Source organism: Diceros bicornis, chromosome 21 (genome assembly GCF_020826845.1).
Source record: "Diceros bicornis minor isolate mBicDic1 chromosome 21, mDicBic1.mat.cur, whole genome shotgun sequence".
Lineage (NCBI taxonomy): Eukaryota > Metazoa > Chordata > Mammalia > Perissodactyla > Rhinocerotidae > Diceros > Diceros bicornis.
In genome coordinates, this window is record NC_080760.1 from 18,452,135 (window position 1) to 18,474,586 (window position 22,452).

The window sequence follows — 22,452 nt, forward strand, 5'->3', positions numbered from 1 at the left end:
CTGACATTTCCTCATCTGAGAATGGGCATAATTTTGCATTCCTTGCAGGTTTTTGGTGAAGATTAAATGGGATAATATGAGTAACAAGGCTAGGCATTCAGGAAATGATAGTAGCCAGCAGCGGCCACACCACCAGCATCACAGTGAACTCCTCATTTCTTCAGCTTCCTGGAGAGAAGGGGAGGGCCCATGTTCTTCCCTACAGCTGAGGAGTGTCCCCGTTTTCAACCCTGACCCTGCTTCAGGCAGAGGTGGGAAGTTTTTAAAGACATTAGACTCCCTAGCCCCTCAGGGACACTGTGTAGGACAGTGGGGAAAACACCACACAGGAAGCAGGAGGCCTGGCTTTCGCCTGGGCTTTGCCGCTTGCTGACTTTCTGATTTTGAACAGGTCATCGGCTCTCTGGAAGGTAGCTTCCTTAGCTGTGAAAGAGGAGGTTCAAATAAACTCTCTCTAAATGTCTTTTTAAGTCTAAAATTCTGACGCTCTCTAATGCATCAGAAACCATGTGGAATCTCAACTGAGGGGTAGGATCAGAGTTTCCTCCTCCCTTAGGATGGACCTTCAACAAAATTAGTCTTCTGAGTTCCATCTCCCACTCAGATCTCTTCTTCCCAAGGTGCCTTAGGGTGCCATGCCCTTTCAGTTCAGCCATACCTGTCCAAGAGGGCTCCCTCCCCAGCACGTGCCGTTTCTACCCCTACAGCATCTGGGTTTTTGCAATACCTGAGGGACATTGAGAACTTCGCATCACCTTTTAAACCACCCCAGCACTATCATGTTTCATTATGCCTAGAAAAGCAGACCCTGCTCTCACTGCTCGTAATTGTCTCATTAGGACTTTCTCATGGGAACAGGATTTCTAATATTCCCATATCCCCCACCTGGCCACCTCCTGAGAATACACAGTTATGGTTTCATAGAAGCTGTGCTTTAAAAAGCTTAACGTCTCTGTATTACTGCAGTAAATGTGCTCTCTCTGCATTGTCTTTTCTTTTCTCAGTATTTTCACGTTCCAGACAGTGGTACTTTCAGCATTTGCCCAGGTGGTGAGCAGCCTGCTGTGAAATCCAGCTCTCTTCCTTGCTGGGACTTAATGCCTGACATCAGTCAGTCAGCATTGGATGCATCCCTGCTTCAGAAACAGATCCTGCTGGCCTTTTCTCCTGCTGCAGGTGCCGACAGCTCACAGTGCTGGAGCCTGCCAGCTATAGTCAGACAAGAGTTTCCCAGACAGAGCGTGGCAGTGCCCTTCGGGAATTGTAGGGAAAATGGATTCTGTACCAGGTACATTTTTAATGGCTTCTAGACATTGTATACAGTTGGGCAAATGTTATGATCAGGTATGGGTGGCCCCAGTGTACTGCTGATGAGATTTTCCCTTGTGCAGCTTAGACTGGGGAAAAAAAATGGTGTTTGTACCACAGAATAGCAGCAATACATAATAATGAAAAGGTTACCTTCTTTTATGATTTCTTAGCCTCTGTTGAATGATGAGAAATAACAGTTAAAATATGAGAGAGTCAAGTTGGAAAACCTTTTTATTTTCCTATATTTTACTTTTACTTCAAAATGGAATTTTTCTCAAAAAGTCATTAAGAGAGATAACTTAGATAAACAAAAGTCACAGAAGACTCTCTTCTGTGGTTGTTCCTGCACGCAAGTTACTCCAATTACCGATTACCAGTTATGCAAATAACAACCACAGAATCAAGCGAGAGACATATAATGGTTTGTTCATACTGGACTTTGAATTTTGTGGTTGTTTTGCATGCACTGCGTCCTTTCTGTAGCTGTCAGGAATACCTTGTTTACTGTATACGTAAAAAGTGCAGAAGAAAACATTGTGACCTTTGTGAGAGGTATCTTATTCTCGTGATTATGAATTTATAGACTCATTTGAGATTTTAGCCATCCTAACATTCTGATGTTTACAGAGATTTCTAGTAGTAATATTTTAAAAGATAACTTAAGTTATCCGTAATAGTAAGGCCTTGTTCCCTACACACTTCTTCTTTTACAACATTCACAAACATCCGCGATTTTATAAACATTTTTTATCCCTAACTCTGGAGAGGAATGGTTATCCTTATATTCTGGTTAGAGAGGTTAAGTGTGGTGAGTTTAAGGAAGTATTTTTTAAAGTGACATGAACCTAGGCCTAGAAAACAAAACTTATTTTTAAAACTGAAAGACAAATTTTAAAATAAAATTTCATTTGGAAATTATGTTTAAAATTCTAATAATTATAAGACATGATGTTATTAATATAATAATCTTATCTATAAATATTAAGCTAGATATTAGATTGAAAGTACCATACGTTAGTCCTGGCCCCCAGCTTTCTTGGCTATCAAAAAGAAATTCTCTAAGGTTGGCTTGCTCAGCTCTTTCAAAATTAGGCTGGGAAAAGAACTTTGTTGTTAATACAGGGACTGTATTCTGAAAGTGAATTCACTTCGTACTGTCCCATCTCCTCCTCTCTCCTCCCCTCAGTCCAACAATGCACATTTGGTGGTGTTATTAATGTGATTTCTCCAAATGCTAATGGACAATTCACTTTGGCATTCCAGACAAATACAGTCTTTGGGAAGGACTCACACTAGTGAACAGAATAAATGGTGAATGGGAAATTCTTTAGTGCCTCATTGACCCCTTTTAATCAGCGTAAACTGAGTGCCACATTTGGCAGATATCTGATTTCTTTGATTAATTTGAACAGTCCATATAATTTAAACTTCAGAGAGAATTTTTATTTTTCCAGCTTTGATGTGAAATATTATTTGGCAGTCTATGGATCTAAATTGGAAAGTTTCTGTCTCTTCATTGTCTATGCCCACACAGCAGTTTTTCTAATGCCAAATAATACAGCTTTGCTCTTGGTAGTCAAAATGGAGATCCTGTAAAGTATGATGATCTTGTGAAAATTAACAACAAACATTGTGAGCCTTTACAGTAAAAACGAGCAAGTACCCACCTTAACAAAGAAGAAAAACCACAAATAAGCAACCTTAAACTATGCCTAACAGAACTAGAAAAAGAAGAACAAAGCCCAAAGTCAGCAGAAGGAGAGAAATAATAAAAATTGGAGCAGAAGGAAGTCAAATTGAATCCAAAAAAACAGTAGAAAGGATCAATGAAACAAAGAGCTGGTTCTTTCAGAAGATAAACAAAATTGACAAACCCTTAGCCAGACTCACTAAGAAAAAAAGAGAGAAGTCTCAAATAAATAAAATTAGAAATGAAAGAGGAGAAATTAAACGGATACCACAGAAATATAAAGGACTGTAAGAGAATACTATGAAAAACTATATGCCAACAAATTGAACAATCTAGAAGAAATGGATAAATTCTTAGAATCATACAACCTCCCAAAACTGAACCAAGAAGAATAGAGAATCTGAATAGACCAATCACGAGTAAAGATATTAAAACAGTAATCAAAAACTTCCCAAAAAATAAAAGTCCAGAATCAGATGGCTTCTCCGGTGAATTTTACCAAACATTCAAAGAAGATTTAATACCTATCCTTACCAAACTATTCCAAAAAATAGAGGAAGATGAAACACTTCCTAACACATTCTCCGAGGCCAACATCATCCTGATACCAAAGCCAGACAAGGACAATGCAAAGAAGGAAAATTACAGGCCAATATCGCTGATGAACATAGGTGCAAAAATCGTCAACAAAATATTGGCAAACTGAATACAGCAATACATTAAAAAGATCATACACTATGACCAAGTGGGATTTATACCAGGGACACAGGGATGGTTCAACATCTGCAAATCAATCAGCGTGATATACCACATTAACAAAAGGAGGAATAAAAACCACATGATCATCTCAATAGATGCAGAGAAAGCATTTAGCAAGATCCAACATCCCTTTCTGATAAAAACTCTCAATAAAATGGGTATAGAAGAAAAGTACCTAAACATAATAAAGCCCATATAGGACAAACCCACAGCCAACATCATATTCAATGGGGAAAGTCTGAAAGCCATCCCTTTGAGAACAGAAACAAAACAAGGGTGCCCACTCTCACCACTCTTATTCAACATAGTACTGGAGGTTTTGGCCAGAGCACTTAGGCAAGAAAAAGGAATAAAAGGAATCCAAATAGGCAATGAAGAAGTGAAACTCTCGCTGTTTGCAGACGACGTGATTTTATATACAGAACACCCTAAAGAATCCATTGGAAAACTATTGAAAATAATCAACAACTACAGCCAAGTGGCAGGGTACAAAATCAACTTAGAAAAATCAGTTACATTTCTGTATGCTAATAACGAACTAACAGAAAGAGAACTCAAAAAGATAATTCCATTTACAATCACAACAAAAAGAATAAAATATCTAGGAGTAAATCTGACCAAGGAGGTGAAAGACCTATACAAAGAAAACTATAAGACATTACTGAAAGAAATCAATGATGACATAAAGAAATGGAAAGATATCCCATGGACATGGATTGGAAGAATAAATGTAGTTAAAATGTCTATATTACCTGAAGCAATCTGCAGATTCAGTGCAATCCCAATCAGAAGCCTGATGACATTCTTCATGGAAATAGAACAAAGAATACTAAAATTCATATGGGGCGACAAAAGACCCTGAATAGCTAAAGCAATCCTGAGAAAAAAGAACAAAGCTGGAGGCATCACAATCCCTGACTTCAAAACATACTACAAAGCAGTCATCATCAAAACACCCTGGTACTGGTACAAAAACAGACATACAGGTCAATGGAACAGAATTGAAAGTCCAGAAATAAAACCACACGTATATGGACAGCTAATTTTCGACAAAGGAGCTAAGAACATACAATGGAGAAAGGAAAGTCTCTTCAATAAATGGTGTTGGGCAAACTGGACAGCCACATGCAAAAGAATGAAAGTGGACCATCTGCTATAGCCATTCACAAAAATTAACTCAAAATGGATCAAAGACCTGAAGGTGAGACCTGAAACTATAAAACTCATAGAAGAATAGGCAACACACTATTTGACGTTGGTCATAAAGGAATCTTTTTGGATGCCGTGCCTACTCAAACTAGGGAAACTAAAGAAAAAATAAGCAAGTGGGACTTCATCAGATTAAAGAGCTTCTACAAGGCAAATGAAACCAGGATCAAAATGAATAGACAACCCACCAGCTGGGAGAAAATATTTGCAAAACATACATCTGACAAGGGGTTAATCTCCATAACATATGAAGAACTCAGACAACTGAACAACAAAAAAACAAACAACCAGATCAAAAAATGGGCAGAGGAAATGAACAGACACTTCTCCAAAGAAGATATACAGATGGCCAGTAGGCACATGAAAAGATATTCAACATCACTAATCATCAGGGAAATGCAAATCAAAACAACACTAAGATACCACCTCACGCCCGTTAGAATGGCTATAATCACCAAGACAAAAAACAACAAATGTTGGAGAGGATGTGGAGAAACAGGAACCCTCATACACAGCTGGTGGGAATGCAAACTGGTGCAGCCTCTATGCAAAACTGTATGGAGAGTCCTCAAAAAATTAAAAATAGAAATACCCTATGATCCAGCTATCCCACTACTGGGAATCTATCCAACGAACCTGAAATCAGTGATCCAAAGAGGCTTATGCACCCCTATGTTCATTGCAGCATTATTCACTATAGCCAAGAAGTGGAAGCAACACAAGTGTCCCTGAACTGATGATTGGATCAAGAAGATGTGGTGTATACACACACACACACAGACACACACACACACACACACAATGGAATACTACTCAGCCATAAAAAAGACAAAATCATCCCATTTGCAACAACATGGATGGACCTGGAGGGTATTATGTTAAGTGAAATAAGTCAGAGAGAGAAAGACAAACACCACATGATTTCACTCATATGTGGACTATAAATAAACACACAGACAGAGAGAACTGTATGGTGGACACCAGGGGCAGGGGGTTTGGGGGGTGGGCACAAGGGCTGAAGGTAGGCATTTATATGGTGACTGACAATAATGTACAACCAAAATTTCACAATGTTATAAACTATTAATACATCAAAAAAAAAAAAAAAAAAAAGAGCAAGCACCCAAATTCTCTAGTCATCCTTCTAAAAGTACATCAGCTCCTCCTTTGCCAAAATTTATCAAGCACTTTTGAGGAAGAAGCATCCTATCTGAAGAGTTTAAGGCACATATGCATAGAGGGAAAAAGAGCAGGAGGAAAGGTTAGCACAGGTTAGCTGGAATTCTCTCTGAGTGGTAGAGTTATGTTTTTTTTCTTTTAAATAATTTTCCCATTTTTTGAATATTTTTTGATAAATATATGTTACTATTGTTGGGAAAAAAATCAGTAAACTGTATAATTAGTATATAGCAGTTAATAGGTGACAGGATGGCCTCCTTTCTCTGGAAAACATTTCCTCTGATCTATGAAAGAGCAGCTGTTGTAGGGTTCTGAATATTGCAAATCTAAATAGGCATGTACCGGGCCAGCCCCGTGGCTTAGTGGTTAAGTGCGCACACTCCGCTACTGGCGGCCCAGCTTCAGATCCCGGGCGTGCACCGACGCACCGCTTCTCCGGCCATGCTGAGGCCGCGTCCCACATGCAGCAACTAGCAGGATGTGCAGCTGTGACATACGACTATCTACTGGGGCTTTGGGGGAAAAAAAGGAGGAGGATTGGCAATAGATGTTAGCTCAGAGCCGGTCTTCCTCAGCAAAAAGAGGAGGATTAGCATGGATGTTAGCTCAGGGCTGATCTTCCTCACAAAAAAAGATAATAAATAGGCATGTACCGGGAGAGAAAGCATTCATTTTTTTCTAAACCATTTCTGTCATTTGATTTGATTCTATTCTAGGGCTATTGCACTGACATATCAAGAACATTTTGGAGTGACTTATTTAACCCTCTCAGAAGACCCTAGTCCTCGAATAATTTTCCACAACAGATGTCCAGTAACAATACTTATAAAGGAAAATATTAAAGGTATATTTTATGGCATTGAATTTATGTAATACAAAAACCTATGTTTTTTCTGGTGGTTTTTGATTCAGAAGTTACCTGTGATCCTGTGAAGAATGTTTAAATAAAAATATTATTCATGCCTCTTTGAGAAGTTTCTCTTGCCACATTATGTTTAATATTCCTAAGTCTTTGTTGTCAAGCCTAAGTCTGCATATGCCTTTTTTTTCATTTTAGATATTCCGAAGTTTGAGGTTTATTGCAGAAAAATTCCTTCTGAGTGCTCAATTCATCATGAGCTGTATCATCAGATTTCCAGTTATCCAGACTGTAAGACCAGAGACTTACTTCCTAGCCTCCTTTTGAGAGTAGAATTGCTGGATGAAATAACAACTGAGTGGAGTGATGCCGTAGACATCAATAGTCAGGGAACACAGGTCAGTGAGCCGCGTGTGTCCTGCCAAGGCCCAAAGAAAAATTTCCTTTTCTAAAATTCTGATGGTTGTCTACTTTTAAGCATAATTTTCTAAATGCTGAACTTCTTGTCTCTTTGTAAGGGCGCATGTGTATCCATTTTTACATTATCCATAATGTCCTCATTATGTTGTAAAATCTCAAACACAAGTATGTATCTCCAAAGTATACTATACAACTGTTAACCAGAGAGAAACGATTGGTAAAAGCAGGCCCATCATGGGTCTAATCCAAGGTGAAAATCGAAATAAAATTGTTAGACTTCTCTATATAGAAGGGAGCCCAACTGTCCAGATTTACAGCAATCATAATGCCAACCTTAGATTAATTCCCTCTTTTGAAAGTTTACTAATTTTAAAAAATATATATTTGTACTAGTAGTACATAAAACTCTGCAAATATAAGTACAATTTTAAAAACCTGAGCAGATTAAACCCTGAAGAGATTAAATGTCCTGATTTGTCTCTTACTGTAGATGTTAGTGGTGTCATTTTTGTTGAAAATGGCACATGAACCTAGCACTTCGTTTCTGCTGTACATATTTACCATTTTTAAGTGTATAATTCAGTGGTATTAAATACATTCACAGTGTTGTGCAGCCACCACCACTATCTATTTCATCATCTCAAACAGAAACTCGGTACCCATTAAGCAATAACTCCCCCTTCTCCCCTCCGCTCAGCCCCTGGTAACCTCTACTGTACTTTCTGTCTCTGAATTTGCCTATTCTAAGCACCTCATATAAGTGGAATCAAACAAGATTTGTCCTTTTGTGTCTGGCTTATTTCACTTAGCATAATATTTTCAAGGTTCATCCATATTGTAGATGTATCAGAACTTCATTCCATTTTATGGCTGAATAGTATTGTTCTGTACTTTTTTAATGTTCTTTCACATCTATTAGTTCATTTGATCTTCACAACAAGCCTGTGAAGTAAGTCTTTGTAATGGTTACAAAACACATATTACATTTATAAATACATTTATAGTAATAATAATGATTGTCGTTTAATAATCACTTACTGTATGCCAGGCATTGTGCTGAGCACTTTACATTCTTATCTAACCTTTACAATGGCCATACAAGATAAGACTATCATCTCTGTATTACAGAAGTGAAAACTGAGACCTCCAGAAGTAATATGGCCTAATTCCCATGTATTATAAGAGAAAGAACAAAGATTTTATCCAGACCTACCTGATTCCAAATCCTGTACTATGAATGCTACTTCGTTACCTGGGATTCCTCCCTTCTTCCCCAGTCCTGCTGGCACATTTTTTCTCATCTCTCAAGAGGTTCTCTCTTTTCATCCCTGTGAAGTCTCCTCCCCAACCCTGGGACTCTCTACATACTCACAGAACATTTGTACCATTTAATTGCACTTGTTTCTTTAAATGATTTCCTACTAAGTCAAGATTCCTGGCACTCAGATACCGGCTTTATTCATCCTCAGCCAACAGCAGAGTGCTTGTCAACACAGTAGGATCTCGATAAATATCAAATGAATAAATAAATGACTGACTGAATGAATGAGAAGATAGGTTACCAAGAGAGATTGTGTAAAAGAAGAAAGAAGGGTCCCACATCTAACCTTGGGGAACCCCAACATGTAAGTGTATTGCAGTAAAAGAGACTGAGAAGGAACAAGCAGAGTGGCAGAAGAACCTGGGCAGGGTAGAAACATGCAAGCCCCAGAAGGAGAAAGGTACAGGGTGTCAGATGGTGGAAAGAGGGAAGCAAGGTAACAATTAAATTACAAGTTCAGAGTGAAGGGAAGTGAGGGAGTGGAGGAACAAGTGCGAATTGTTCTTTCAAGGAGCGCGGCCGTGAAGCAAATGAGATCAGTGGGGAGGAAGTTCTTCATGTACTGTAGGAGAGGAGTTGGTCAAAGACAAGTGGAAATTATGAGCGAGCAGTTGCCCAGAAAGACAAATCCAAGGCACAGGGAGTGTAATTGTGCTTGAACAAAACGACCGCGTCCTCTTTTCTGACAGTGGAAAAGAGGTGGGGATGGGCGCAGGTATAGGTAGAGATATTTGGAGGGATGGGACTGGAAAATTGAGTGAATGCTCAGTGGCCCTAAGTTTGCTGTGAAGCATGGAATGAATCCTCTATAAGAGAGGGAGGGAAAGGGGTCGGGGCCCGGGGGCCCGGGGAAAGCAGCAGCAATGGAAACAGGTGAAGAACGTGGCCAGGGACGGGTGCAAGAGTGGCCAAGCAGCCTGGAGGCCACACTCCCCTTGGAGACCTGCATTTGCAGCGGCCCCAAACTACCCAGGGGTGTGATTTCCACCCAGTGCTCATTTGATGAACAATGAAAATCGGCTGTATCTGCTGCAGCCTCAGGAGGTGTTCCTGATCTCATTAGTTTACAAAATAAATATTGCAAGCTTCTCAAGCGTCCCTGAACTCTGCTTGCATCGGTCTGAAGATTTTTGAAACCGTGCTTATATATGTCTAGGGAATTCTTTACAATAGGCATTCTGCCTGCCAAACTTTATTTGGGGGATTCCCATTCACTCTAAATTTCCTCAAACCTTTGTAGTTAGGGACACTTCAAAGCTAAGAGGAGATACTCTTTCCAACACCCTTATCATCCCTGGACTGAGGACCCAGCAAAGTCTCATGTTCCCATTAATCTTTGAGGAGCTGGGTGCCATATGTCCTGCAGACCATGGCTTACTTCCTATTCTGGAGGAAGATTTGTTTCAGACCCTCACCAACATCTCCTCAGTAATACACAAGGACACATAAATCACTGGGGAGTGAAGGGAGCTGTGTCCTCTGATGAAAGGAAGCAGCCCTTCTGTAGGAGTGACTTTGTCTTCCAGGAGCCTTTCCTCAGCCCTGGGTCTGAGGCAAGTGATGTGAATTTCAAAGCTGACCTAAAAAAGCCGAATTAAAACACCATAAAATCCCTATTGTACCATAAGGAAGAAAGTTTTTTTAGCTTTTGTCAGTCATAGATATACCCCTTGCCTCAATTTTGTAAATAGGAGAGTGTCATGTTGTATAATTTTGAAATGGAATATGAGAGGGAGTATGCAGAAAATAACTTTATAATCACACAAAGAAGTATTCTTTGGATCAAGAATTATCGGGAAGACCTGATAACATGTAAGAATCACAAAATTCTGGTTGTGAAGTTGGTGTGGATTTTCTGGGGTTTCTGTGTCCCTGGCCCGCATCTGGTTAGAAGACATCTCAGCCAGAGGCTGTGAAGTGACAACTGGTTCTCTTATCCATAATTTGACAGTGGGTGGTAGCCTGACTGTAGGGGAAGAAAATCTAGATTCTCAATAAATCAGTAAAGGCATAAAAAAATAAGCTTACATTTTAAGGTCATAAATTTGAGCCTATTAGGGAAGTAGTTTAGAATCCTGTCATAGTGTATGGGATTTCAATTTCTGATAGTCAGAAGCCTTATTTTTGTCAAAGTTAAGCAACGTTGTTTTGAAAAACTCAAAACAAAAAAAATACAAAGAAAACATAGTAGTTACCATTTAACATAAACATTGTGAAGTATGCTTTAGTCATTCAGTCGACAAATACTGAGTTTCTAATATGTGCCAGACATTATAACTTAGTGCTGGGACTACATAAAATATAGTGAACAATATGGAACACAGCTCTTGCCCTCAAGGAGATGACATGTGGAAGAGAGAGCAAAAGTAATCATATAGGTCATTGTATTATTATGAACTCTGGTAAGAGCTATGAAGGAAAGACATAACCCGTGTTGTTCGAGTGTACAGCAGACTAGTTTGAGAGGCCAAGGAGTGTATCTCTGGGTAAGAGACCTTGCATCTATGCCTTCAAGGAGGAACAAGCATTAAGTAGAAAAGAGAGTAGGAGATTTTTCTTGGCAGAAAGAACAGCATGTTTGAAGCTTTGGTGCTCAGAGAGGGAGCACGGTCCTTTCAGGGATCTAAATGCCGGTGTGGCCACAGTGCCAGATGAAGGAAACAGGGGTGGGAGAGGAGGCTAGTGAGGCAATTCAAGGCCAAACCTGGCAAGATCCTGTATCTCCAATAAGGGATTTGGGTTTTTATCTTAAGAGCCATGCGAAGTCATTGAATTGTTTATGAAAAGCAATTTCTGAGCCATTGAAATAGCAAAGAAGAATGAGCTATTTGAACCCCAAAAAGCAGATAAAAATTATCCCTTTGCAGGTGAATTCTCTTCTAAAAAGATCCAGTAAATTCTCATGATCTTTGACTCTTAGCAGAAGTGTTCAGTGGGGTCATTGTCATTGAAGTTTTCTTCTCAAATTGTGTGTGGGCGAGGAGGGAATGACAGTCCTTCATGTTTATATTAGCTCTGTACCATTTACAAAGTGCTTTCACAGCCACAGTCTCCATTCTTGCAGTCATTTATTTAACAAACTTTTCTTGAGGACCTGTCAAGGGCCAAACCCTTTGCCCTGGATAAGGCCTAATTCCCGCCTTCAGGGACCTGAGTAACTAAATAAATGCACTCAACTGTGGTAAGTCCTAAGATAGAGCCTTTGATCACCACAAAAATTTTAAGATAGGGCAATAATTTTTGTGTTTATTTTACTGATGAGGGGATTGAGGCTTAAAGAGTAATCCTAGGTGGCTTATAACTAAGCAAGGTCAGGCTGGAACCTGGATCTGCTCACATGTGGCCCAGTTTTATTTTTCCTACACCGAGCTGGGTCACTGTCTGTCCTTTGGAGTCCCGCCCTAGCTACAAATATTGCTGCCTGAAAGTTCGTGAAAGCATAGGTTAGAAGAGGTTTTCTAATTTCCCCTTTTACCTGGTGCAAGAGTTGCATGACATCTCGCCTCAGAAGACTCCCAGTGCCATAGTCATGGCTTATTCCAGCAGTGACTATCAGAAAGTTTCTGCTCATATCAAGCTGAAAACTTCCTCTGTAGCATCCACTCATTCATCCTTGTTTTGCCCTCTGGGGCATCACAGATTATTTACTTCCCCTTTAACACAGCAACATTACAATTATATGAAGGCAGCTTCGACATCTTCTCTAAGTGTTCCCTTATCCAGACCAAACATTTCTGGTTCCTTGAATCATTCCTTCAGTAAATGTGATTTCCAGACCCATCACCAAGTTACCCTTGTCTGAACACACTAGTGTGTTATGTTCCCTTTTAAAAATATGGCAGCCGAAATTACACATAGTATTCCAAATGTGGTCTAACTAGCTATTACTTCCCTATGCTTCCATTAATAAAGTAGAAGAGTCAGTTAGCATTTTAGTAACGAGTTCAGACTGTTTGTTATTATAGAACTGTGGTCAACCACATCCCCCACATCTTTATCATATGACATGCTGTACAGTTGACTTTTTGAACCCAGTGACAGGACTTTACATTTATCCCCAATAAATTAAATCTTGTTGCCATTCACCTAATCCAGCTAGTTGGAATCACTTTTTTTAAAAAGTTTGTGATGCTGTCATCGAACATATTAAGTATCCCTGGTAGCTTTATGTCATCTATAGATGTGGTAAGCATGCATTCTACGTGTTCATCCAAGTCATTAATAAAATGTTGAACAGGACAAGTCCAAGGTCTACGTGCTGTAGTGAATCACTAGACACTTCCCTAATGCGTAGGTTCAGTCAGCCACTAACACATCAAACTCTACATTTCTTAAATAAGAAAATGCATCTAAAAGCACTTTTTAAACTGTGCTGGATAAGATATTTCTTATCTTGCTTACAAGAATATCATGAGACACTTTGGTAAGTGCCTTGATGAACCAGGACTTAAATGTGTAATCAGTCCATTTGGTGCAGATCAGACAGAAGTAACACTGAGCATTAATGCTTAAAGAACACGTACCCTATTTAGGGATTTCCCTAAAATATTTTTCAGTAAATATACAGAGGGAAGAATTACATCCAGAATATCTGCTATTTTCTTTTCATCCTTATCCAACCTTTTCTAACCTCGTCATCTTAGAAATTCATCTCCTTTGCTTTCCTCTCTGGGAGATCTAATTCATCTAATAACTTTAGCTGCTGACTATCACCCATTCACTCCCAGATATACTCTGGCCCCTACAGCCCTCCCAAGCTCCAGATTTGTATTTCCAGCTACCCACCAGACATCTCTACCTGAAAGACCTACAATCATCTCAAACTCACATCTGAAACCAAAGTGATCCTTTTCCGTTCCCCAAGCCAGCTTCTTCTGGAGTCTCTACTTCAGTTTTCCCAGTATAAAAACTTGACACAGGGCCCAGCCCCGTGGCCAAGTGATTAAAGTTCCATGTGCTCTGCTTCAGTGGCCCAGGTTCAAGGGTTCAGATCCCAGGCACAGACCTACTCCACTCACTGGCCATGCTGTGGCAGTGTTCCACATACAAAAAAATAGAGGGAGATTGGCACAGATGTTAGCTCAGGGCTAATCTTCCTCAAGCAAAAAAAGAGGAGGATTGGCAACGAATGTCAACTCAGGGCAAATCTTCCTCAGCAAAACAAAAACAAAAATTTTTTTTTGATATAAATTCATATTGAATGCCTGCTTTATGTCAAGTACTCTATAAATATTGTCATTAGTCCTATCATGTCCGTTAAAAGCAGATGCTACCTGAAGCTCAGAGAGGTTAACTTGCACAGAGCAAGTGGACCTGGGGTTCAAACCCAGGACTGTCTATCTTCCAAGCCTATCTTTTCTTACTGCATCCCAGTGCGCTCCTTTCTCTCTCTTCCTCCTCACATCCAGTAAGTCACCAAGTTCTAGGAGAAATTCCTCAGAAATGTCTCTGTATCTGCCCCTTCTCTCTGTGACCAGGGTCTGCTTCAGGCCTTTTATTCATCATCCCTTTCCTCGATTTTAGCAGTAGCCCCTTAAAGGGTCTCTCTGTCGTCAGCCTCCCACCCTCAGGTCTGTCTCCACAACTACCACCACAGTGATTACTAAAACACAGAGTCCAGCCCAGAAAACGGTCTCCAGTCCACTAGACTGCTTAAAACAGACCACTGCCTGAGACCAAGCAGACTACCTCTTCCTCCCTTACTCCCTCTACAGGTTAGGGTTCAATCTGCAGCACACATAGAAATCTCTTCTTCCCTTCAAAGTCTAAGTCTTGAATTCTTGCATATCATAGTTTTCCTTCTTAAGATATTATTTTGCAAACTGCTTGATCTGGAGATATAAGTAGTAAATTTTAAATTTATTCCTTCCCAAAATAGGAGGTGAGATGTTTTATGAATTTTAGCTAAAAGTCAGCAGAACAAATATAATGCTTAATTAGCATATCTTCAGATCAATTAATGGAGGCTGAGACATCCCATGATCTGCCGGAGACAAGCTGGAGACCCAGGAAAGCCATGGTGTAAATCAGTCCCAGTCCAAAGGCCTGAGAACCATCGTAGCTGATGGTATAAATTCCATTCCTAGGGTAGGAGAAGAGGAGATGAAATGTCCCAGCTCAAACAGTGAGGCAGGAAAAAAAGGGGCGAATGCTTCCTTCCTCCACCTTTTGTTCTATTCAGGCCCTCAACGGATTGGATGATGTCCACCCACACTGGGGAGAGCAGTCTGCTGAGTCCACCGACTCAGTTGCTAATCTCACCTGGAAACACCCTCACAGACACATCCAGAAATAGTGTTTTAATCTGAGCTCCCCGTGGCCAGTCAAGTTGACATAGAATTAACCATCAAGAAAGGAAGTGAAAATTTAAGATGGGGCAAAATGAGTCAGGTAGAAGAAAGAGAGTTGGAGAGAGACGAAGCTCAGCAAGATGTACCATAATGGGAACTGGAGCCCAGTTGAAGAGGGAATCAGTAAAAACTGGAGGATGGGACAGCTTAAAGACTTAATAACAGGGATACCTGTTATTTGAGTTTAGTTCAGCTGCAATGCTGGGCTGCTTTATAACTCCCCCTTTATTATCCCTGGATTGTCACGTGTAGCCTGGGAGGGGAGGGGGGATGGTGGAGAGAAAGAGGGAAAGAAAGGAAGAGATAGACTTTCAAAAATATTTTCAGTTATTTCCTGTGTCCCCTTCTAACTTATTTACTCAGTAAAATTAAACTGGTGTAATTTTTTAAAATATTTGTTGGACATATGGTAAATAATTATTTTAGTAAAGATGACTGACTATATAGAAAAGCACAAGTGATGTTAAGGTGTTTTTTACTTGTAACTGTAGTAAAAGACAATGTGGAAGTGGAAGGCAGGACCTCGGCCTTGAATGGTATTCTTATACCCACATATGTAAGAGGAAGTCTTACTGATCAAAGTGCTCTAGCACAGACACAGATGGTGAAACACAGAGTATCCCCCAAATGTTTTATGGTTAAAACAGCAAGTGTCTGGCTATATGTTGCCTATAGCCTTCCACACACACCCCCACACTACCAGTGTGAAGTGAAGAAAGTAAAAAGTAACTAAATGACAGCATTGATCAGGACTGGCCAGCTCATTCTGCAATAACAAACTACTCAAAAAGAAAAAATCCCCTTAGCCATCAATCATTTCATTCATTCTTTTTCCTACACACAGAGCAAAGAAATCTTCTCCCCAGGATTCTAACCAGTCACTGGAAATCTATCCCCCTGGAAATCAAGTAGTTCTGAATGATGCTCTCTCTCAGTCTGGATGTGACTCCTTTCCATCTGAAAACCTATGAACTCATCTGCTCCCCATCTCCCCGCCATGTTACAGGATGGGATAACAGTAATAGCCCCGCCAAATTGGAAAGAGGAAGAATGACAGACATACAGCAGCCTCTCTTCCATAACAATTCTGCAGTTGTTCTGGGTGCATCTTGGGGGGTCTATACCCTGGAAGCAAGGAATAGTCTTTGAGCCCTGTTCTGCTCTTGGAAGAGCTTTCTTGCTGTTATTCTTCCAGTCCCTGTATCTCCCTCAGAGATCTTCCTTGGCAACAATTGAAGCTTGTACTGGGTCTCAAATAATCGCAGTCTCTTTTAGTCTAGGTTCGTGAGTTTATTGGGCAGTAGTGATTTCTTCAAAACTCACTAGACTTCTTATCTATTTGATTCCAGAGAATTCCATGTACTAATAACCACATCCATGGTCCTATTTTAAGACATTTTTCTGTGCTATCTTGCTTCCTTACCTCTCTCTGGATTTAAGAGAGCTTCTGTGGGAAAGTTTTAATCTAAATGTTTTTCTGAGTCACTTTAACAATTAAGAAGTTTTATCAGTGCGTATAATGCCTACATATAGCCCTAAGGCTGAGTATTAATCTATCTTCATGTTCAAAAACAAAATTTTATTTCTTGCTGTTTGGGGTGTAAAAGCACTTCTAACTTTGCAAGGCCCTGAATTTCTGGAATCTCTCTATTCTCTTTCATTTTTATTGCAAACTAGCCCAGTTCTTCCCTGAGCTCACTTCTTCATAATAAATTGCCAGACACAGCCAACAACAACCAATACACGCTACTAATATTTTGCTTTCAAACCTCATCTTCTAGAGCTACAAATTTATTGGGTTTATGATCTACCTCCCAGGTAATCTCAGACAAGAGTTTTGCTAAATGTCTTGCTACTTCGTAACATGAATTCATGTTTTTTTAGCTTTCAGTATCAATTTCTACTGCCTGATTGTTAATCCAAGGACTCATATTTTAGGTTTTTCTAGAACTCTACTTCTATTACCAATATCTGTATTATTTAGTATAGGCTAGATTATGCTGCCTGTCATAATTCTAGAATTTACTTCTTGCTCATGCTGTGTGGCCAGTGTTGGTCATTTGGGGGCTCTGTTCTACATGGTCACTCAAGGACGCAGGTTGATGGAAGTGCCATCATCTTCTATTTGCCCCATTGTAACAAACCATCCCAAAACCTAGAGGCTTGAAACAACAACGGTTAACTTATCGTGATTCTAAGAGTTTGGTTGGGTGATTTTTCTGCAGGAGGAGCCTGGAATCACTTATGCAGCTGGAGGGTTGACTGAAGGATGATTTCAGCTGGGAGGTCTGGGCAGTTCTCTCACCATGTGGTCTTTCCTCCTTAGGAAGGCTAGACCAGGCTTCCTCATATGGTGGCAAGAGGGCAAACCCGAGTGAGCAAGCCTTGTCAGGCTTCTTCTTGCCTCATGTTTGCTGATATCCCATTAGCTGAAGAAAGTCACATAGCCAAGCTCTTGTGTCAGCATGGGAAGGGACTAAACAAGGAATGGATACTGGGATGTGCACTTCCTTGGCTGTGTAACAATCTATCATGACCATCTACAGCAGGAGTCAGCAAAGGTTTTCTTCAGGGTCTACATGGTAAATATTTTAGGCTTTGCAGGCCATATAATCTCTGTCATGACTTCTCAGTTCTGCTGTTAGAGACAATATATAAATAAATGAGTGTAGCTATATTCCAATAAAACTTTATTTACAATAACAAGGAGTGGATCGGATTTGGTCCACCATTGATCTGGAACATAAAGCCTTTATTCAGTCTCTGCAGCAAGGGAAGAAAGCTGGCTCTTTTATGCTTTGGCTCAGAAGTAACACATGTTGATTCTGCCTGTAGCCCATTGGCCAAAACTAGTCACATGGCCATATCTAACTGCACTGGGGTAAGGAGTATAATCCTGCTCTGTGCCTGGAAGGAGAGGGCAGCTAGACATGGGTGGACACTAGAAGTCTTTACCACAGGAGCCACAATGATGTCCATTCAGATCTTTATTGAGTACCAGGCACTGGTTATAAGTACTGAATAAAATGGACACCAAAACCATTGCCCTCATGAGCTTATATAGAGACCGTGATGGTTAATACACTAAGAGGAAGGAGTATCTTATACATCTCTGTCCTAGAACTGTTATTTATTATCTCATTATTTGCATACTTGGCTTTTTCACCAACTGAGCTGTGAGCAACTTGAGGGTGTGATTGTATCTTCTTGATGCCTAATATCGTGACCAACTCTTTGTAAGTACTTTTTAAGTATCAAATAATTGAATGATTGAATGTTTGAACCATCAGACCGAAACAAGGATTTACTTTAAACTTTGGGAGATGTGGGTATAGGTACCTAATTTCTCTGGCACTTAGGTACCTAACTTCCTAATCCCTAGAACTGCCACTGGACAAAAGGCTTGGTGTTGTGAGTTGTTTCTCTATATGTGAAGAGACAAGAATAGGCTCCAAGAATTAAAGTCTGTGTTTCTTCCGTTTTAGTGGTGAGTGAAAGAGACCCAGCAAAACTTTATCTCCAGAGTCCAGGTCTTTGGGCAGAAGTACCTTAAAGATTTAGATTAATGGTTTAGATTTAGATTAAGATTTCATAATGCCTGAGGATTACTTTGAGAATGCGTAGAACAATAAATATTTCCCTCTTCTGATCCCCTCCTTGCCTCCCTTGAGGGGTGGTAGTTCTGGTTTTTAACACTCTCTGCTGAAATCCTGGGGTATGCACTGAAGTATGGACAGTCATTGAGAGAAGGGAATATAGATGGGAGCATAGGGCCTTTAAAAGGTTTGTGCCAAATGAATAATCCCATGTCTATAAGCCTAGTAAACAAGCAGTTGACTTGGGACAGGCCCAGTGGTGTAGTGGTTAAGTTCGCGTGCTCCACTTCGGCAGTCCGGGGTTTGCAGGTTCAGATCCCGGGTGTGGACCTATGCACTGCTCATCAGGCCACACTACGGCGGCATACCATATATAGAGTGAAGGAAGACTGGCACAGATGTTGGCTCAGCGACAATCTTCCTCAAGCAAAAAGAGGAGGATTGGCAACAGATGTTAGCTCAGGGCCAATCTTGCTCGCAACAAAAGAAAAAAAAAAAAGCAATCGACTTACTTTACATATCATACAAAATAATGGCTTTTATAAATGTGAATGTTTCTCAAAGAATACCTGTTTTAGATTCATGAGCTGAGCCATTTTTTAAGGTGGCTGCATTCCAAATTTTATCATAGTCTGGTTCGCTTCTTACCTTGGAACAAATAAGGCAAATTCAGGATACAGTTTTTTGAAACAGGTATTTTTGTAAAGCAATCCATTTGGGAAGCATGTCCATAGAGAATACAGATTGACACCACTCATGCCCTCAAGAAGTTGACAGTCTAGTGATTGAGTTGGGTATATAAATAGGTGACTGTAATACAAACAATATGATTTTATAATCAAATAGAAATATGGTTAAAGTACTTTTGGAATGTAGGAGTAAGTATCCAGCCAAGAAAAGGAATAGAAAAATTAGAGAATACCTTCATGGAATAAGGTATCCTTAAGCCACGTATGTGAAGATACATAGGATTTTGAAAGGACTTTATGGGGAAAAGTGTATTTGAGGCACAGGGAGTACTGAGTGGCAGACAAGGGCCTAAGCTAGAGCAGTGGCTATTCAATGACAAAGAAGGCACTGGTGGAGGAGCCAGCAGAGCTGGAGGATCTGAGGAATGCTGGGCTGTGGAGGGTGATGAGGGGGCCCAGCAGAGATGACATCCAGGAGCCCCGGATGCTGAAGATGGTCAGGATTGCTGAAGGAGGAGCTATTGTACAAGAAAAAAGCTCAGTGACTTTGAAGTCACATCCAAATTTGAATCTGTGACTCTCTCCTGTGGTTCTGTGTACACTCCTTCTGGTACCTCTTAGTATAGTCAGAATGAGAATACATTCATTACCTGTCAGGCAGGCACCTAGCTGTGTTCCTTCATCCAGGAATTTCAGTCTTGCTTCTTTTATTTGCTGTCCTAACAATAATAAAGGGCCCAGACTTGGACTGAATTGATATTGCAAATCATCAGAATCCACGTTCCCAAACATAAGGAGGTTCTTGCCCCTACCCTCAGGTAATGCTGGCTGTGAACATGATGTTCTTGGAGTTGTTTTTCAAATAGCTCTGTTCTGTTTTCAAATATTTCTCCATTTAAGCAGCATCGGTATTTATTGCTGAAAGGACATCTGTTCTGCTGGCCTGGCACCTGGCTTCTGAGATAGAAGTTTTTTTAGGTCTTAGTCTACCTTCTTATGGTAGAAAAATTAATTTTGACTCCAAGAAAATGAAGTTATCTGACATTCTTGTTACAAGTTATGTGAGTGACCTTGGGGCGATTATGACACGTCTTGGTAGGTTTTCAGGTATATTTTTGTGTCCCCAGCATAGAAGGGCATCCTGATGGTCGTAAGTCAACACTCAAGAGCCTGAAAGTTTTTTGCACATTGCATGTCAAGTCCTGAGTTTTAGGGGTTATTTTCCACAGAGATTCATGTGCACACGTAAAGCTGGCCCATGGCTGGGCTCCAGCCCATACAGAGTTACTTGGCAGTTCCAGAGAAGCAGAGAATGAAGACACTCATGCCCCATCATCCATCATTTTTTTTTTCTATGAACCTTACAGCTGGATATTGAGAAATCTGGATTTCATCTTTCTTTTTTTTTTTTTTCATTTCAAGTCAGCTGAATAGCCTGTACACATGGATATAAAGAAATATAACCAGGAAGTGTTTGTGGTCTTGAGTCAGAACTTGAGACATTTGAAGTCAACCATTTCAGTAGTGTTTGTTTCTTTTTTTTTTTTTTTGGTGAGGAAGATCAGCCCTCAGCTAACATCTGATTCCAATCCTCCTCTTTCTTTTTGCTGGCCCTGGGCTAACATCCGTGCCCATCTTCCTCTACTTTATATGGGACGCCGTCACATGGCTTGACAAGCAGTGCGTCAGTGCGCACCCAACCTGCAAACCCCAGGCTGCCGCAGTGGAGCACACGCACTTAACTGCTTGTGCCACCACGCGAGGCCCTATTTCTTTTTAATCAGATTTTGAATCTTCTTTTTGCAGGTTGTGTTCCTCACTGGCTTTGGCTATGTATATGTGGACATTGGCCATCAGTGTGGCACAGTCTTCATCACTGTGGCCCCAGAAGGAAAAGCAGGACCTATTTTAACCAATACCAACAGGTAGGTTTAATTATTATCCCAGTGGCAGTATAGTAAGCTTTCCCATTATAAAGTTGTAAACCTACTGTTTACCATTCTCTCTCATCCCTATATATACATTAAAGCTTTTGGTTAATTATCATATAATCCATGTTATTCGCTTAAATCATACCTATAATAGGTAGCAATATATCATCTTCCTTGGGTACCTCTTCCAGTTCTTCTGTGATAAGTTTAACAAACTGATTTACAAACTAAGACATGCATCTTAGAATTATATGTCATCATTAGCATGAAATGCAAATTAATACTTCTGTATACACATGACAACCTAGTAATTAGTAATTAGACTTAATTCAAGCTACATCAAAAATAAATTCACCTCTGGGGCTGGCCCAGTGGCGCAAGCAGTTAAGTGCGCGTGTTCCACTGCAGCAGCCTGAGGTTCACCAGTTCGGATCCTGGGCGTGCATCGACGCACGCTTGGCAAGCCATGCTGTGGCGGCATCCCATATAAAGTGGAGGAAGATGGGCACGGATGTTAGCCCAGGGCCAGTCTTCCTCAGCAAAAAAAGAAGAGGATTGGCAGATGTTAGCACAGGGCTGATCTCCTCACAAAAAAAAATAAGAAGAATAAAATAAATAAATAAATTCACCTCTTACAGCCACATGTTTTTTTCCCCTTCAACCTGACTGTTGCCATCAGATTTTGCAAGCATGAACCAAAGAGTTAATATCCTTAATTAAAAGGAACTCATATAATTCAGTAGGAATAATATGAAGATAGCCCTTCCTTCCAAAAATAAAATAAGGGCAAAAGACATGAACAGAAAATTCTAGCAAGAGGAAATACAAGCAATCAAGGAAATGCAAATTTAAATAAGATATTACCTATCAAATTAACAGTGATGTTCCGTCATATACAGTCTTCTAGTGGAAGTGTAAATCGTTACCATTTTTTTGTGTGTGTGTGTGTGAGGAGGACTAGCTCTGAGCTAACATCTGATGCCAATCCTCCCCCTTTTTTCCTTGAGGAAGATCTGGCCCTGGGCTAACATCCGTGCCCATCTTCCTGTACTTTATATGGGACGCCACCCCAGCATCGCTTAACAAGCGGTGCGTTGGCGCGCGCCTGGGATCTGAACCTGCAAACTCCAGGCCGCCA

General features: G+C 40.3%; 1 protein-coding gene across 7 annotated transcripts in view; it reads left to right on the plus strand.

The window, feature by feature from the left end:
- The window catches only part of VPS13B (vacuolar protein sorting 13 homolog B), a 739,916-nt gene that overhangs the window by 690,617 nt on the left and 26,847 nt on the right, over window positions 1-22,452 (plus strand). For all 7 annotated transcript variants that reach the window (XM_058564706.1, XM_058564703.1, XM_058564701.1 and 4 more), the window contains 4 exons: window positions 1,005-1,288; window positions 6,865-6,992; window positions 7,206-7,405; window positions 21,190-21,308. In XM_058564706.1, the coding sequence (XP_058420689.1) occupies window positions 1,005-1,288; window positions 6,865-6,992; window positions 7,206-7,405; window positions 21,190-21,308 (731 nt within the window). The remainder of the gene's footprint in view (window positions 1-1,004; window positions 1,289-6,864; window positions 6,993-7,205; window positions 7,406-21,189; window positions 21,309-22,452) is intronic.